This window comes from Heloderma suspectum, chromosome 7 (assembly GCF_057233095.1).
Source record: "Heloderma suspectum isolate Gila_16-S chromosome 7, 16-S_ref, whole genome shotgun sequence".
Taxonomy (NCBI): Eukaryota; Metazoa; Chordata; class Lepidosauria; order Squamata; family Helodermatidae; genus Heloderma; species Heloderma suspectum.
Window position 1 is genome coordinate 48,682,877 of NC_139464.1, and position 19,459 is coordinate 48,702,335.

At 42.8% G+C, this 19,459-nt stretch overlaps 1 protein-coding gene across 1 annotated transcript in view; it reads left to right on the forward strand.

Moving 5' to 3' along the window:
- GRIN2B (glutamate ionotropic receptor NMDA type subunit 2B) overlaps positions 1-18,613 on the forward strand; it is a 314,469-nt gene extending 295,856 nt beyond the window's left edge. The window contains exons 9-12 of the mRNA XM_084810064.1: positions 2,628-2,788; positions 6,230-6,417; positions 13,824-14,062; positions 16,715-18,613. Of these exons, the coding sequence (XP_084666190.1) occupies positions 2,628-2,788; positions 6,230-6,417; positions 13,824-14,062; positions 16,715-18,613 (2,487 nt within the window). The remainder of the gene's footprint in view (positions 1-2,627; positions 2,789-6,229; positions 6,418-13,823; positions 14,063-16,714) is intronic.
- The last annotated feature ends 846 nt before the right edge of the window (positions 18,614-19,459 follow it).

Sequence of the window (19,459 nt, forward strand, 5' to 3'; positions counted from 1 at the left end):
GCAATAATTGCTGATAACAATAATCTCATCTTGGCTATGTTAATTAACACTTGTAGCGGGATCAGAAAGAAACCATTTTCTCAATTCAAGCCTAAAATGAATGGAATCAAACTTCTGTTTACATTCTAATTCAGCAATTTCATGTGGGAATCTCCCTTTGAATTTAATTTGCTTGGGGAGTGGTAACTTCTAGTTAGCAGTAGAGTACAGTGTTCTGGAGACCGAAATGTTTTCCCACTGGTTTCTGAATGTTGCAATTTTTGATGTAAGATTCATGTCAATTTCATCTTTTTTGCATAGAGACCAGCCTGTTTGTCCTGTACTGAATGCAGAAGGGGATTGCTCACAAGTGGTAGCTAATATACTGGGGTGGGGGAGGTTGACCTTGGAAGATAACCAGGTGAATGAGCCCGTGATGTTGTGGTTAATGTTATTAGGTCCTGTAATGGTGTTGCCTGAATATGGGGTAATATGGGGACAGCATTGGCATCTGGGTTTGTTTTGGATTAGGCTTCTATCTTTAAGCATGCACAGGCCTACTACCCAAGGCCTGTGAGAAGGAAGCATTCTTCAGGATAGGCTGTGGCAACAAGTGGTGTTCTTCCACTTTTGCTTTTCTATGGGTAACAGTCTGGTCCTGTCAGCCTGTTTTTTTCACTTCACTGGATGGGTATCGTAGTTTAAGAAAGGTCTGAAGTAAATCCTTCAAGTGCAAATCCCTGTCTGACAAGTTGGAACAAACATAAGGCTGTTGTATTATAAGGTTTGTCTATAGACAACAGATCTTGTGGTGTGTTCTGGGTAGAAGCTAAAAATGTGCAGGTATGTGTAGTGGTCAGAGGGTTTCTAGTATAAGGAGGTACTTATATGTTCATCATGTAGTACAGTTGCACAGTAGTGCCCAGAAAGTGAACCCAATAGGTGAACTGGTTCCAGCTCAGGTGGGTGAAAGTTACTGAAGTGAAATTTCTTAAGGGCTCATGGATCCAGATAACAAAGATGTCATCGATGTCTCTCAGGTAGAGGAAAGCCCTTTAGTATACTGTTGGTATAATGTGAAACCATGTGAACAGCCATGGCAGTGCCATTGACCTGCAGATACAAGATTTGGGAAGTTAGCATGCAGCTACACAGTGGACCAGACTGGGACTTGAATTAGAATTCTCTTCACTCCTGGAAGCAGTGAGAGTGGCAGTGGGAATGAGCCATGCTGGACTTTTCTTGCTGGGGCCTTGTAGAATATGCTCTCCAGCAATACTGTACATTTCTGCCTGTTGTCCTTTAGGAAAATGGGCAAAACATTCAACTTTTATTGTAAGAAATTGTGATTTTAAAGCCCATCTCATTATCTTCTTACATTATCATATTGATTCATAATATGAAAATACTTGTGATGGATGGATCATACACTTCCTTTTGAAAATTGTTCCCATAACTTGTTGTAAAATTTACTAGGAGGATACATAATTTGTCCTATATTTTTTTCAGCTCAACCTCAGTGCCAGGCAATTTTAAATTTGCATAACTTTAAATGATTGATAAAAGTGGATCTCACTGCCTTAAGTATCCAGACCATGCCAACTGAACCTTTAGAGAGTCAACATAACCCAGTAGGCCTTGATCTGATAATGATACTGCTAGTTTTAGATCCAATGTAATTTTTAAGATGTCATGATTAGAATGGTGTTACTTTTGTACCAGCTGCGTTTTTATCAATTCTTTATCCATACTTACCTTTGGTCTTTGGTGGTGAATTGCTAGCAAAATGCCAGTCATGTGGATGAGGGTAGGGAGAACTCCTGAGGTGGGGTGCCGAGTAGGGTAGGTTTGTGGATAAAATACATTGCGTTCGCCCCGTGGGACCCTCAGAAGTATGAACTGAGTCATTCAGTCTTGGGGAGGAAGGAAGGTTTTGTCCTCCCTTGAAGCAGTGTCCTCAAATGCAGCACTTTACTTTCCTCCATAGAAATGAATGGCAACCATTCACATACATGGGAGAAAGCAAAGGGGAGCATTTCTGGATACCACTGGGGTGGGGCTAAACTTGCTTCCTGACACTGGTAATGCCAGTGGCCCCAGCCACTGAGAACAAAGACTGCTGATCTTGCATAGCCCCAGCTCTTCATCTGCATACCCCCATTCTGGGTTAAAATGCTGTATTGTTCGCAGATAAACAATAGCTAGTCATCTCCCCACCCCACCCCCGGACAGTGACAATCACATTTGGAGATAGTTTCAACGGTGCAGTAAATATTTCGGAAGTGCTTTGTTTTGTGCCATCTCTAAAACAAGTACTGCATTTGAAAGAAGCTGTATGTGCCTGCAAGTACAGATGGCACTTTCATTCAGCTTTTTCTTCTGTGGCTGAAGAGGCGTGATAGGCTAGCTGAAGAGGTGCGCTGCTTTTAAATTCAGCAGCTTGTCTCTACGGCAGTATCAACTGCTGCAGCAAAAACATCCAAGAAAGCTACTGCTGCATGTCTTCTGTGAACACATAGCTTCCTTGAATCATGGTCCAGAATGCTAAAGAGCCATTAAAGCTTACCCACATGACATCCTGGGGGATCCAACTCTTTCTCAAAACCATTGGAAAAACTTGAGAATATTTCTTTCTCTCTTTTCTCCAGTTCCAAAACCCAAATGCTTTCTCACCACCTTTCCGATTTGGAACAGTTCCCAATGGCAGTACAGAGAGGAACATTCGCAACAATTATGAACTGATGCATGCCTACATGGTGAAGTTCAACCAAAGATCGGTCCAAGATGCGCTGTCCTCATTGAAGACAGGGTGAGATTGCCTCCTTCCGAGTTCACTGTAATGAATAATGTTGATAATATACACTTGACTGGGGATTTCTTTTGGGTCTTTGAGAAACCTCTTCTAGGGCATCCCTGCTACCAAAATATACGTCATACACAACAATGTCTAGAGCAATTTTATCTTCATGCGCTTTTTTTGGTTCTTTTTAATTTTATATATGTAAATACCTTAAAAGTGATTCTTCCTTGCTCCAATGCAAACTTTGTGAAAAGCTGATCAATTGGTCTGTGGAAACAATGCCTTAAGCTACAATGAAATAATCACAACCACAATTCACCTATAATTCTGTTTTCCCAGTCATCTTGAAATAACTATGATATGGTATCCATTCCTCCTATTTTATATAAAGATATCAGTCAACTGGGGATCTGAACCAGTATTATATGAGGGCAACTCTTCACATTAGGATTGCTGCAGGAAATACACATGTTGCACTGGTGTTTTCCACAGTAATCACAAAATGGATGTTATACCTTATATACACCTTTAAATACCTATGTGTATGGGTACCATGACTGGGCTATTTTGCAAAGGCTACACAACTGCTGTAACATATGTCGGTGGCTCACTGCATGACTCAGGTTATCTCATGAAAAGTCTCCATGATAGTGCCATACCTTCCGCAGAGCAACTGATGTTAGCCTGGAAACTTTCTGTATAAGACCTCTGATCCATGTGGTGGTAAACACCTTAAGTGCATTGTCAAGGCTATTCCAGTGAATCTGAGGCTGATGGTTCCTATCTCCCCCTCCCCTCTCCAGTGCATGGAGAGCACTGGATCTGCATAATCCAGTGGATCTGCATAATCCATGATTTCTGCATAATCAGAATAATCTGATTATTCTACTGGTAGGGAGAGGACTCCTTATACACAGTCTGTTCCTTTGAGAACACAAGTAAAATACTTAATCCATGTTAATATGAATGCCTTCATGCCAGCCTTGCAAATAGCTTCTCACCTGGTCACCTGTCTCAAGTAAGGATCACTTCCAGGTGACCAAATAGGGTAGCCTTTGTAAACTGGAAGAGAATTGGCTTCCCCCACCCACCGCTTTTCAGGCTGTTATAAACCTAGAATGCATGAGCAAATAAAAATTTGTGTGGGCTAGTAACTTTTGCCAGCTTTGGGGTATTGGTGGTTTACATCCACTGATGTTTACATTTACCTTATTTCTGCCACTGTATCTTCATTTTGTTTCATATCAGATTTCTTCCTATTTCATTTCTTCTCATAATCTCAGTTTCACAATTGTTTTTGGGACTTTCTGAACTTCTCTCACCTGTTTGGAAAAGGCTCTAAAGCACTCAAGTACACGCAACTTGAAAAAAGCCAATCCACCATGGAAGCTGGAGGTTGGATTAACAGAAATCTGAATTCATTTGAATCCATTACAGATTCCTCTGACATCCCTAACACCAAGCCACTCGTAGTAGCAGCAGATTATGAGAAATGCGGTTGGTGTGAATTAGGGATGTCAGAGAATTCCGCCACAGATCTCAGTGAGGCCGAATGCCAGTGCATTGGGCCCCCTGAAATCCATGGCGGAATGAAGCCCCCCACCCCAAGACGCGTGAAACGGAGCACTTACCTCGTGCCGTTCGCGCTGCTTTGCAAATGGCGGCCACATCTGCGGCTGCCATTCACTTCTTCATTATTGCCATGATAGGCTACGTAAATACTTATGTAGCCTATCACGGCTAATGCAGGGATGCCATTTGCATCCCTGAGGAGGCCTTGGTAGGCTATGTAAATATTTACGTAGGCTATGACGGCAAAAAAGGGAACACAAATGGCGGCCGTCGTAGCCGCCATTTGCATCCCTGTTTTTTTTGCTGTGATAGGCTACGTAAATATTTACGTAGCCTATCATGGCAAAAGACAGGGGCACAAAAGACATGTGGCCGCTGGGCTGCGCAGGGATGCAAATGGTGGCTGCCATAGCCGCCGCCATTTGCTTCCCTGTCTTTTGCCATGATAGGCTACATAAATATATACATAGCCTATCACGGCAAAAAAACCAGGGGCACAAATGGCATAGCGGCCGCCATTTGCTTTCCTGTCTGTTGCCATGATAGGCTACATAAATATATATGTAGCCTATCACGGCAAAAGACAGGGAAGCAAATGGCGGCAGCTGCCATTTGCATCCCTGCGCAGCCCAGCGGTCGCATGTCCAGCTGCGGGCAGCCCTGGCCAGTGGCTCCACAGAGTCGCCGCAGAGTGGAGTCGGCCCGGGAGAATTTCGGGGGGAGGAATGGAGCGCCTCCCCCCCACCGCGAGTGACCCCCCCCACGGAACGAGGTAAGGGATTCGTACATCCCTAGCGTGAATACACTCTTAGTGTTGGTACTAGAGCTGTTCACAAATGAGCTCTCAGAATTCTCCATCCTATTTGTGAGCAAAGAAATTGGGAGAACCATTTCAACAAATTTCTTTAGGGGGAGGAGAAATTATCCAACAGTTTCTCAGTGGTAGAGCCCAGCATTAGCAATGGTAAAGCTTCTTGCTTGCTTGCAAAGCCCCCCCCCCCAGCTTTTGGTTGCCACTGCAAATGGCAACAGTAGTGACTGTGTTGGGAGCCTGTCCAGCATTCTGCATCCTCCAGATTGCCCTGAACCTAGGTCATTCTGCGGCATTGTGTGCGTGTGTGTGTGTGTGTGTGTGTGTGGTGGTGGTGGTGGTGGTGGTGGTGTGGGGATGGCAGCTGCCACAAAGAAACTGGTGGATAAATTTCTGGAGAATATTCTGGCAAGTGGCCTTTTTCTAAGGGGCTGAGAAAAAGAAAAATCTGAGGAAGTTGCTCAGAAAAATGTCTTCTGAGAAGTTTCAGCTCAGCTCTTTTCGGCACTAGCAATTTTTAAAAAATTCAGTACTGATTCCATTCCTTAGTTTGAGGTTAGTGGGTAATGTAAAGCGGAAGTTACTTCCCTTGTAGAGAGACATAACTTGATCTCCCAACCACTTGTCATTTTTAAAGATGCCCATGGGACTCTTCACAAGAGCAGGGGTGAAGATTTTTGGCCAAATCTAATTTGAGTAATTACATGTTCCTTAGCACCATCTCTCCAGCTCTTTGATTTGGAAATGATCTGCTTTACTGCTTTAACTCACTGTGTCGTTATGGTAGGCATGTTGCTGAATGGTTGCTGCATGGTATTCATAGCTGGAGAAGGACGTATTGTCCAGTAGTGCATGGAGTTGCTAACATACACTGGTGGCAAATATATGGCAGATATATACTACTGGTCGCCATCTCACATAGCTTCCTTTGGGTTGGGGTCACGGTTTGGGGGTGGTATCTGAAGTCACACTTGAGTTCTGCACTTCATTCAGTGGTATGTGATGATTGAGGTTTGCACAGACCCTTCCCTTTACTGTTTTCTCTCTTGGTTCTTGACACTGTGCAGGAAGCTGGATGCCTTTATTTATGATGCAGCTGTGCTAAACTACATGGCTGGCAGAGATGAAGGCTGCAAGCTGGTGACAATTGGCAGTGGGAAGGTCTTTGCTTCCACGGGTTATGGCATTGCCATCCAGAAGAATTCAGGCTGGAAACGACAAGTGGATCTTGCAATCCTACAGCTTTTTGGTGATGGTAAGTGATCTCTGTCTAGGAGTGTATCATTGAGTGGAACGAATAATTCCTCCTTACCTCTAGTTTTTTAAAACTAGCAGATAGTAATCCTATCACTTTTCATTATTTACTCAACGACTGTGGACCTCTGAGACATAGTGGAAATTTTGCTTCATAGCTAATTGATTGATTGATTGATTGATTCATTCATTCATTCATACATACATTTATAAATTGATATACAATCTTTGATTGCAATTATCAAGGCAACTTACATTCATAATGGGGAACATGAGACATCTAAAAATGTTTTAACTCTTTTAACCTGTTGTTTTATTCTTTTATCATGTTGTTCACTGCTCCGAAATCTTCTGATGTGTAAATATATATATTTACAATATATATAAATATTGTAAATAAATAAATAAATAAAATAATCTCAAAAAGCATTGAAGGACAAAGGTTATAAAGCTTGTATGTTGTTGTCAGCCTAAGCACCTAGGAGGGAGGATAGGCTAAAAATGTAATAATTAAATGTTGCCAGTGTTTCAGAATATCTTTCAATGAGTAATTAACAAATGTGGGAATCATAGGAGATAAACATTTTTATTATCCTCCCCCCTCCATAAATAGTTTCTAGTGTCAGAGCTATTGTGGATGCAGTGTAATTGGAAATGGTACTGGGAAATGGAAGAAAATTCATTCATTCCTTTTCCAAGAGATCTAGGCATTCTGAGGTAAAAACAGAATGAGTTATCTCTCAGCCTTTTCAATATTTTCACTTTTGTCAGGGGAAGGGCAGCGTTAGTGGCAACATTACTTTAATAACTTGCAGATGAGAATGGGAAGATAGTTTCCCTCTTGGAAAAACCTTTATTCAGAATTGACCCTTTCTGCCTTGGAAATTAAAAAATAATTTTAAAAGGCAATTCATCAGCATCCGTTTATTTGTATGCCATTTTTCCAGGGCAAACTGGGTCACAACAACATCAAAAAAGTTTACATAATAAAATATAGCAACATCTCAAGATAATTCTCTAACAATTACAAGAAATAGCGTCAACGGTTAAAGGAATAACACTACAAATATTACTAGGCCAATCAAAACTACTCATATTAATAAATATACACTAAAATTAAACAATCCGCTAATAATTCATACTAAAGCCTAAGGATAGATATGCAAAAACAAAATCCAAATACCAGCAAAAAGAATACATTTTATCTTATCCAAAACTAAATGTTTCTCCCAGCAACAATCCCTAAACAAGACCACCTCCATCTCTCCACCAGGCAGAGAAGCAGGGAGACTGGTCTTCCATTTAATTAAACAATATTAAACAACAGTATTGTAGCACCAAGGAGGTAGAAGCTGAAATACTCTCACAAAAGACTTATATCTTCCAAAACTAGATAATTTCTTGTCCAGGAAGTTATAAAGCATTTATAAACGGTGCAGGAGTTTTAGAGCCTTAAAGGCGGCCTAAAAATAATTTAAATTATTAGAGCCAGCATGGTGTAGTGGTGAGAGTGTTGGACTAGGAGCTGGGAGATCCAGCTTCTAGTCCCCACTCAGCCATGGAAGCTCACTGGGTGACTTTGGGCCAGTCACAGACTCTCAGCCCAACCTACCTCACAGGGTTGTTGTTGTGAGAATAAAATAGAGAGGAGGAGGATAATGTAAGCCACACTGGGTTCCTTTCAAGAGGAAAAATGGTGGGATATTATATATATATATATATATATATATATATATATATATATACATACACACACACACACACACATATATCTCACATTTATTTTTAGTTTGTGTGTGTGTGTGTTGCAACACTCTGTGGAGAAACAGATGAAGGTTAATACTTAGGATGTGAGAGACTAAAAGATGTCCCCTCAAACAAGCATCTTCAGCAAAGGAGATCGTTACCTTGTCAGAGTGCTGGAGCTTGAGCACCTCAATGATGTCATGAGCTAAACCGTGAAGGGACACCCAAGACGGGAAGGTAATGGCAGAGAGGTCAGACTAAATACGATCCCTGGGGAAGGAAACGGCAACCTACCCCAGTATTCTTGCCATGAAAACTAAATGGACCAGTACAACCAGAGATATGTCAGTATACTATTGGAAGATGGGACTCCCAGGTTGGAAGATGGTCAAAATGCTACTGGGGAGGAACAGAGGATAAGTTCAGCTAGCCCCAGATGTGATGACGCAGCTAGCTCAAAGCTGAAAGGATGGCTAGCAGCCGATGGTGCTGGTGGTGAATGACGAATCCAATGTTCTAAAGATCAAAACACCATAGGAACCTGGAATGTAAGATCTATGAGCCAGGGCAAATTGGATGTGGTTATTGGGGAGATGTCAAGATTAAATATAGACATTTTGGGTGTCAGTGAACTGAAATGGACTGGAATTGGCCACTTCACATCAAATGACTACCAGATCTACTACTGTGGACAAGAGGACCACAGAAGAAATGGAGTAGCCTTCATAATTAATAATAAAGTGGCTAAAGCAGTGCTTGGATACAATCCAAAAAATGACAGAATGATCTCAATTCGAATTCAAGGTAAGCCATTGAACATCACAGTGATCCAGATATATGCCCCAACCACAGATGCTGAAGAAGCAGATCAGTTCTATGAGGATCTGCAGCACTTACTGGATAGTACGCCAAACAAAGATGTTATTTTCATTATAGGAGACTGGAATGCTAAGGTGGGTAGTCAAACGACACCTGGAATTACAGGCAAGCATGGTCTGGGAGAACAAAATGAAGCAGGACATAGGCTGATAGAATTTTGCCAAGGCAACTCACTGTGCATAACAAACACTCTCTTCCAACAACCTAAGAGACGACTTTATACATGGACTTCACCAGACGGTCGACACCGAAATCAGATTGACTACATCCTTTGTAGCCAAAGGTGGCGGACATCTATGCAGTTGGTAAAAACAAGACCTGGAGCTGATTGTAGTTCAGATCACGAACTTCTTATTGCACAATTTAGAATCAGACTAAAGAGAATAGGGAAGACCCACAGATCAGTTAGATATGAGCTCATGAATATGCAGTGGAGGTGAAGAATAGATTTAAGGGACTAGATTTAGTAGATAGGGTCCCGGAAGAACTATGGACAGAAGTTCGCAACATTGTTCAGGAGGCGGCAACAAAAAACGTCCCAGAGAAAAAGAAAATCAAGAAGGCAAGATGGCTGTCTGCTGAGACACTGGAAGCAGCCCAAGAAAGAAGGAACGCAAAAGGCAACAGTGATAGGGGGAGATATGCCCAATTAAATGCAAAATTCCAGAGCTTAGCCAGAAGAGATCAGGAATTATTTTTAAACAAGCAATGCGCGGAAGCGGAAGAAGATAACAGAATAGGAAGAACAAGAGACCTCTTCCAGAAAATTAGAAACATCGGAGGTAAATTCCAGGCAAAAATGGGTATGATCAAAAACAAAGATGGCAAGGACCTAACAGACGCAGAAGAGATCAAGAAAAGGTGGCAAGAATATATGGAAGATCTGTATAGGAAGGATAATAATATCAGGGATAGATTTGATGGTGTGGTCAGTGAGTTAGAGCCAGACATCCTGAAGAGTGAGGTGGAATGGGCCTTAAGAAGCATTGCTAATAACAAGGCAGCAGGAGATGATGGTATCCTAGCTGAACTGTTTAAAATCTTGCAAGATGATGCTGTCAAGGTGATGCATGCCATATGCCAGCAAATTTGGAAAACACAAGAATGGCCAACAGATTGGAAAAATTCAACTTATATTCCCCATACCAAAAAAGGGAATCACCAAAGAATGTTCCAACTATCGAACAGTGGCACTTATTTCACATGCCAGTAAGGTAATGCTCAAGATCTTGCAAGGTAGACTCCAGCAATTCATGGAACGAGAATTGCCAGATGTACAAGCTGGGTTTAGAAAAGGCAGAGGAACTAGAGACCAAATTGCCAATATCCGCTGGATAATGGAGAAAGCCAGGGAGTTTCAGAAGAACATCTATTTCTGTTTTATTGACTATTCTAAAGCCTTTGACTGTGTGGATCATAACAAATTGTGGCAAGTTCTTGGTGGTATGAGGATACCAAGTCATCTTGTCTGCCTCCTGAGGAATCTGTATAACGACCAAGTAGCAATGGTAAGAACAGACCACAGAACAACGGACTGGTTTAAGATTGGGAAAGGAGTACGGCAGGGTTGTATACTCTCACCCTACCTATTCAACCTGTATGCAGAACACATCATGCAACCTGCTGGGCTTGATGAAGCCAAGGCTGGAGTTAAAATCGCTGGAAGAAACATTAACAATCTCCGATATGCAGATGATACCACTTTGATGGCTGAAAGTGAGGAGGAGCTGAGGAACCTTCTGACGAAGGTGAAAGAAGAAAGTGCAAAAGCTGGGTTGCAGTTCAACCTCAAAAAAACCAAGATTATGGCAACCAGCTTGATTGATAACTGGCAAATAGAGGGAGAAAATGTGGAGGCAGTGACAGACTTTGTCTTTCTAGGCGCAAAGATTACTGCAGACGCTGACTGCGGCCTGGAAATCAGAAGACGTTTACTTCTTGGGAGGACAGCAATGACAATTCTTGATAAAATAGTGAAAAGCAGAGACATCACACTGACACAAAGGTCCGCATAGTTAAAGCAATGGTATTCCCCATAGTAACCTATGGCTGCGGGAGCTGGACCATAAGGAAGGCTGAGCAAAGGAAGACAGTTGCTTTTGAACTGTGGTGCTGGAGGAAAATTCTGAGAGTGCCTTGGACTGCAAAAAGATCAAACCAGTCCATACTCCAGGAAATAAAGCCAGACTGCTCACTTGAGGGAATGATATTAAAGGCAAAACTGAAGTACTTTGGCCACATAATGAGAAGACAGGATACACTGGAGAAGATGCTGATGCTAGGGAAAGTGGAAGGCAAAAGGAAGAGGGGCCGACCAAGGGCAAGGTGGATGGATGATATTCTGGAGGTGACGGACTCACCTTGGGGGAGCTGGGGGTGGCGATGGCTGACAGGAACCTCTGGTGTGGGCTGGTCCATGAAGTCACGAAGAGTCGGAAGCGACTGAACGAATAAACAACAACAACAAACAAGCATAATGAGGATTATTTATGTAATACATTTGTATGCCACCTTTCCTTGTACAGTCCATCATGCTGAGTTGAATTTATTTTTGTGAGATGTTGACATAAAGGCTGAAAAACCTGGAAAGCATATATGAAATGGAGCTCTAATTAGGACAAGACATGGGATAAGGTACAGAAATGGTTTGCCATATAAATAGGTATGTGAAAAATGTTAGTGCTGATATGCCCTGAGGCAGGCTTGCAAAACATATGACCAACCAATCTGAATTATGTGTGGTGGCTTATAAGGGAGTTGATAAACTTCCTGGTTTTTCAACCTGCTTTAAATTACAAAAAAATGGGGAGGGAGTATCAGGTACCTGGCAAGCCCCCATATATAGAATGTGAGCACTGTTTAGTTTGTTGAGTCAAAGTCTTGTTGTAGACTTGCCTGAATAGAAGGTTTTGTTTTGTAACAGTTGGCTGAAAACAGAGGTCAAACTAGACATGATGGGACATGTGTCTGCCCTGGAGGACAAAAACAGGATTTATTGCAGTTTTAGTTGATGTGTTATCCCACTTCGCTGTCATTCTTTTCTTACTGAGAATTTTGTGTTACAGTTGGTTCATGAGAAAAGCATACTGTAGTTTCCAAACCTAATGAGAATTACAACATGTTACAATAATTCATGATTTCTGTTCTGGTTTCATTTCTGATTGTTGGGATTTTCAATTTATACAAGAACTGTTATTCCAAACAGCAGGTGGTATGCTTTTTTTTGTCATACCACAAAAGTCAAGTTCCTAGGATTAAACAAAGCAACAGCAACCCTAAAACATTCAACAGGAATCACTTACATAACAAATTCCATTATTTATAAAGTCACAGAACTTTGAAACTGCATAGTTTGTCCATTCATTTATATGGCCTATTTTTATTTTTATTTTAGCTTGTAAGCCTTTGAGCAGAACCTTTCTGTTTTTTTTTCAAAAGGGCCCTACTGCCCCAGAATATAAGAAGAGCCATGCTGGATCAGACCAAGGCTCCATCTAGTCCAGCATTCTCTTCACACAGTGGTCAACCAGCTGCCCACTGGAAACTCACAAGTAGGATCTGAGTGCAACAGCACGCTCTCGCTTGTGTTCCCCAGCAACTGGTATTCAGAGGCACACTGCCTCTGATACTGGAGGTAGCCTATAGCCATCATGACCGGTAGCCATTGATAGCCTTATTCTTTATGAATTAATTTGTCTAATCCTCTTTAAAGCCACGTTCGTGGCCATCACTATGTCTTGTGGTAGCAAATTCCATAGTTTTAACTATGAACTGCTTGAAGAACTCCTTCCTTTCATTTGTCTGGAATCTCCCACCAATCAGCTTCATGGGATGACCCTATCCACTTGCTAATTGTTGGTCCTATATACATCAGAAATAATAGCTATAACTGTAATAGTAATAATGAATTGGTTAAGCTAGGCATTCTGCAGTCAATAACGGAAGCAATCAAAAAGCCACAAAGCAAGGCTATCCACAAATCAGTCCCCTCACAGACCAGACTACGCTATTTAGATTATGGTGTGCTACACCAAGATATACCGTACCCAAATACCTGCAGAGCAAACAGCTCTAGATGACTGAAGCAGATGAGTCATCTGTTAAATGGAACCCTCAAATTTGTCTGGCACAAACCTTGGGCTGCCCACTATACATATCAAAAATAAAATAATACACATCCAAATGTCAGTGCCTCATCTATTTTATGCAGTTTGGTGGAGCTACCATACCAAAATAAAGGACATTCTTTAAAACAACCCTGGACTCACTTTGTCTCACTTTCATATATGCTGCATACTTAACAAATCTATGGAGTAATATTATATTTGCTCTGGTTTATTATGTGTAATAGAATGTATATGATGATTTTAATATAATAAACATGTTGGAACTTTCTGTATGAATGTTTGACTTATGGCAAGTGTAGAGTCCATAACACTGAGTTTGCAGTGATGAATTTCTTGTCGTTTGAGTTACAGCTACCCAATATATTATGCAGCTATTCTAGCCCAGTGGACATCAGACTAAGCTGTGACCTGAATCCAAGACCTGGACTCACCTGAGGTCTTTGGCAAGTCACTACAAACCTAATTTCATGGGAAACTGGGAATAATATCACCTGATCACAAAGCGTTTTGTGAGGGCCACCAGGATGAGGCATTTTTTTCACATTAAGTGTGCTTTAAAATAAAAACTCATGGAAGAAAAAACTCTCACTGTTCTAATGCCACAGTGAAATCTCAACAAATATTCACTTTTATTCCATCCCATTTGTCTTTTCAGGGGAGATGGAGGAGTTAGAAGCTCTCTGGCTCACTGGCATTTGCCACAATGAGAAGAATGAGGTAATGAGCAGCCAGCTGGACATTGATAACATGGCAGGAGTCTTCTATATGTTGGGAGCAGCCATGGCCCTCAGCCTCATCACCTTCATCTGCGAACATCTCTTCTACTGGCAGTTCCGCCACTGCTTCATGGGTGTCTGTTCTGGCAAGCCTGGTGTTGTCTTCTCCATCAGCAGGGTGAGGACTTTCAGCTGAAAGGAAGGAAGAGATATCACCATGATCATTCCCTCCATCCACCCCAACACAGCATTATTTTGCTATCCAGTAGGCCTATGCAGCATTCCCTCTCCATCTTTGCTGGACCACTCATCCCCACAAAGGTGGCAGTGGGGACAACGCCAACAAATTTGGAGTGGTGTGGGGAGTGAAAGTCACCATAGTTTAGTGTGTGTGGGTGGAGGCATAACCATCTTTTTATGTCAGGCATGCCTCTGGGAACGATGCTACATCATCACGTAGCATCGTACACAGAAACGTACCAGCCTGCAGTTTTAAAGGGAATGGCACCAGGGCTGCCGATTCCAGCCAAGCCAGCTTAGCCTTTTCAAAGTGAAGGAAAAGAAGAAGAAAAAAGGTGGGGGGGAACCAACAATAACCAAGCATCCTTATCCATCTTGTCAAAAATAAGTAACTTTCCCCCATCCAAGAGTGCAGCAACTTCTTCCTCTGTCACCCTGAAGTTTTTACAATATTGGTTCTGAAAAAAGCCAGGGCAAAAGATTCATCAGCAAGGTGAAATACTCAAAAGAAACTGGGATTTTTAAAACTTTGGGATGGAATTTTATGGATAACTCAGTGACTTTTAGGTAACCCTTTCCCAAGTTTCTGGGTAGATTTTACTGAAGGATAAAAAAGAGGCATTTCTACCTAAAGCTCCCCCGCTCCTGCGCAGTAAATAGTTTCTGTGAATTCTCTTTGCCTCAGTTATAAATAAACCTGAATCCCCAAATGTTCCTTCTTTCTCTTTTATCATCACACAGTTCTGAATTCTAGTCATGCTCCAGGATATAGTTCATAGCTTAAAAATTTGGCATTAACTGTCTTGAGCATTCCCAGTTGGAATGGAACAGTAGAAATATACATTCTCTTATAAATACATAAATAAATAGTCTTACATCCTACTAGCATAAGCTCTGATGGAATCCAGTTTGTTACTGAATTTGATTCAGACCCCCTTCCCATACACAAGGTTTACACCTATGGTAAACATGCAAGATAACACATTTTTCTGTCCAGTGGAAGAGTATTACTGTACAAGTAGTTCTCCATTGCTGAATCTCAACCAATATTATTACATTCTATGGTATTACATTAAGGAATTAAATGCTCATGTGAAAGCTGTCTTTCCTGTCATACATTCACCAGTTTGAGTCTTTCCCAGATCAAAGATGGTTTAGAGGTAACAGTGTAAACTTAAATTATCAAAATGTGGATTCTTTCATCTTTAGGTTATTTGTTTAGAAGACTGAGTTACAAAACTATGATGCTCTTAAACTGCCAGACTCTGTGACCAGAAAAGCCAGTTTCAGATATTGGACAAAGTAAGGCATTCTGGCTGGAAAATTCTGTTTTGTACAGCTTTCCAATTTTATTGAGATTTCTTTATGATGACTGGGGAAGAAGAGTTGGAAACCACACAACATTGTGGGTCAATAGCTATGATCAAGATGAATGATTAGGACTGCAGGCTATGCAGAGGGTAGGAGACTGTGCTAAGTGAACTAGTATGTTGCACTTCTCAAAGCCCTGGCCTGACAGTCTCTATTTCCTGGGTGGGCAAATATTTTCTCAGGCATGTTCCCAAGATCCTAAAGAATATTTGCAAAGGGAAGAGTTGGCCTCATTTAGGGCATTACAGATAGCAAACAGGTCCGTGAATCAGCCCAGAAGTTAACTGGACATCAGTGCAGTGAATCAAGCAGTACTAGTCTATCCACACCCAGCTTCAGAATCATCTTTAAGTGCATTGTAGTAGTAGTAATCTATCTGAGCAGTTATCAGGATAATGGAAGACATTGGCCAAGTCCTTCTAGTTCGGTAAGGACTGCGACTGCCGAATAAAGTGTAATTGAGAAACGATATTCCATATTGCTAATGTTATAGATATAGTTTCTAAATTAGAATGGGATCTGAAGCCCGTGTGTATTGGAGTTTAAATTTAACCCTTTAAAAAATAAGGGGGGGATTTCTTTTTCTTTTCTTTTTCCTCTCTTTTTTTCCCCTTTCTTCTTCTTTTCGGTATTGTTGTGTCCTCCTAAGAATATTGTACTGTTAGGAAATTGTAGTTATTGATCAGGTTGTTGGTATTATTTATTTCATTTATAAAGACAAAAATAAATAAAAAGTATTCTAAAAAAAAAAAAGAGAGGGAGAAACAGTATTCCAAGCCACAGCTGCCACTGGGGTCTCTCAAGGCAATGTGCGGTTCAGAAACACTCTGAACACTCTTAGCTGCACACCTAGACTTTTAGGGATGCCCACAACCATGCCGAAGACAAGTAGGCCAGCAACTTCAATAAAGAGCTAAACAGATTACTGAGTGTATTGCAATGGAATGATGGAAGGGGGAAAATCGAGGGGAAAGGGTGCAGAGGGAAAAGAGCACAAACAGGGAGAAAAGTGAAAGAATGATTCTGATGGGACGGATTGTCCCATTTCTCAATGATTTCAAAACTATAGAATCATACTATAGGACTGGACTGCTGGCCAGATAGGAGGATCCCTATCGAGCAAAAGCCGAGGGTCTCAATCTCAGTCCTCCGAGCCGTGCAACTCCTTTCTGGATTTATCCCCTGCTAACCTCTCTTTGTTGTTTGTTTTCCATCACAGGGTATTTACAGCTGCATTCATGGAGTGGCTATAGAAGACCGCCATTCTTCTATGAACTCCCCTACTGCCACCATGAACAATACCCATTCTAACATTTTGCGCCTGCTCCGAACAGCAAAGAACATGGCAAACCTTTCAGGTGTCAACGGCTCGCCACAAAGTGCCCTGGACTTCATCCGTCGCGAATCATCCGTCTATGACATCTCCGAGCACCGCCGCAGCTTCACTCACTCCGACTGCAAGTCTTATAACAACCCCCCCTGTGAGGAGAACCTTTTCAGTGATTACATTAGTGAGGTGGAAAGGACCTTTGGCAATCTGCAGCTGAAAGAAAGTAATGTTTATCAAGACCATTATCACCACCACCATCGCCCCCATAGCATAGGTAGTGCCAGCTCCATTGATGGACTATATGACTGTGATAATCCACCCTTCTCTGCACAGCCTCGGTCCCTCAGCAAGAAGCCATTGGATATTGGTTTGCCACCAACCAAACACGGCCAGCTAGGTGACCTCTATGGCAAGTTGTCTTTCAAGAGTGACCGATACAGTGGAGGAGGGGCGCATGATGATTTGATCCGTTCAGATGTCTCAGACATCTCCACTCACACGGTGACCTATGGCAACATTGAAGGCAATGCTGCAAAGCGGCGGAAACAGCAGTATAAGGATAGTCTAAAGAAACGCCCAGCCTCAGCCAAGTCACGGAGAGAGTTTGATGAGATTGAATTGGCCTATCGTCGGCGTCCCCGTTCCCCTGACCACAAGCGCTACTTCAGGGACAAGGAAGGGCTAAGGGATTTCTATTTAGACCAGTTCCGGGCTAAGGAGAACTCGCCCCACTGGGAACACGTGGATCTGACAGATATCTACAAAGAACGTGGAGATGACTTCAAACGTGACACTATAGGGGGAGCAGGGACGTGTACTAATAGGACCCACCACAAACATGGGTCGGGGGAATTTGGAGCGAACAATGAGCACAAGCACAGTGTTGTGAGTGGGGTACCAGCACCGTGGGAGAAAAACCTCACCAATCTTGATTGGGAGGAACGGCCAGGGGCTAATTATTGCCGCAGTTGCCCATCTAAACTGCATAACTACACCCCGACCGTGGTGGGGCAGAACTCCACCCGTCAGCCATGCATCCGGTGTGAAGCCTGCAAGAAGGCAGGCAACCTCTATGACATCAGTGAGGACAACTCCCTCCAAGAGCTGGATCAGCCCTCTGCTCCTGTGCCAGTGGCAACCAGCACCTCCACTACCAAGTATCCTCAGAGCCCTTCCAACTCTGCCTCCAAGGTGCAGAAGAAGAATCGCAACAAGCTGCGCCGGCAGCACTCCTACGACACGTTTGTGGATCTGCAAAAGGAAGAAGCAGCCCTGGCCCCCCGCAGCGTGAGCCTGAAGGACAAGGGCCGCTTTTTGGAGGGCAGCCCCTATGCCCATATGTTTGAAATGCCAGCAAGCGAGTCCACATTTGCCAACAACAAGTCCTCAGTGCCCGCCACCAGCCACCACCACCACAACAATCCTGGCATTAGTGGTGGTTATATGCTCAGCAAGTCTCTCTACCCCGACCGGGTCACTCAAAACCCTTTTATCCCCACTTTCGGGGATGACCAGTGCTTGCTCCACGGCAGCAAATCATATTTCTTCAGGCAGCCTGTGGTGGCAGGGGGGCCCAAGGCCAGGCCAGACTTCCGAGCCATTGTGACCACCAACAAGCCGGTGGTCTCGGCCCTTCATGGGGCTGTGCCAGCCCGTTTCCAGAAGGACATCTGTATAGGGAACCAGTCCAACCCCTGTGTGCCTAACAACAAAAACCCCAGGGCTTTCAATGGCTCCAGCAACGGGCATGTTTATGAGAAACTTTCCAGTATCGAGTCCGATGTCTGAGTGATGGGGAAAACGCATGGGAGGGGATGGTGCAGGAAATGCAAAGTGTGGGAGGGGCAGATGGTGGGTTCAGACCTAGTTCCCATTTGCTACTCTTCTACTACTCTTTTTTTCTTTGTGGAATAGTGGAGTTCTGCTTAGGCAGCACTGAGGAGAAGTGCCACTTCTTTCTTTCCCCACTCCCCCACCCCTGATGATCTCCTTACATTTCCCCGTTCACAGTTCCATTCCTGGCCATCATCACATGTCAGAGCTTAGTAGCTAAGATTGTGTTTTCACAGTTGCAAAGGCGGGGCATGGATACAGTGAGGTCCAGCCTATGCGTGGGGCCAATGGCCAGAGAGTTTGGGATTGTCTTAGCACCAAACAGTGATGGTTAGTACAGACGTGAGAATGTGGCCTAAGGCGGAGAGCAGAAGAGATGGAACCGAGCTGAAGAAGATGTAGTTCTTCTTCCATTTGTACTTTTAAGCAAAATGGATGGGATATGAATAGTGTGGGATCAACTTAATACATTATGTGTTGATAATGTGCAAAGATGCATTCAGTTCTTTTCTGAAGACTCTGTGGGTTAAAGGCTGAAATATGGAGTTGCATATATATACTGAAGACAAAATGTCCTGAAATCTCAGTATATTTACTGTGAGGAGGGGAGGTTTGACGTGTATGCAGACCTGGCTAGTAGCCCCGTTACAATAATGGAGTGAGGTCCCCTCTGAAAGATGACTTGGAATGCTAGAAGTGAACACCAGTGAGATCGGGAAACTCTCAGCAAATGTCTTGGGGAAATTAAAAGGCGAGGCCCCAGGGGAGGGGAGAGTGGCAGGTTTTACCCTAATCATGAAC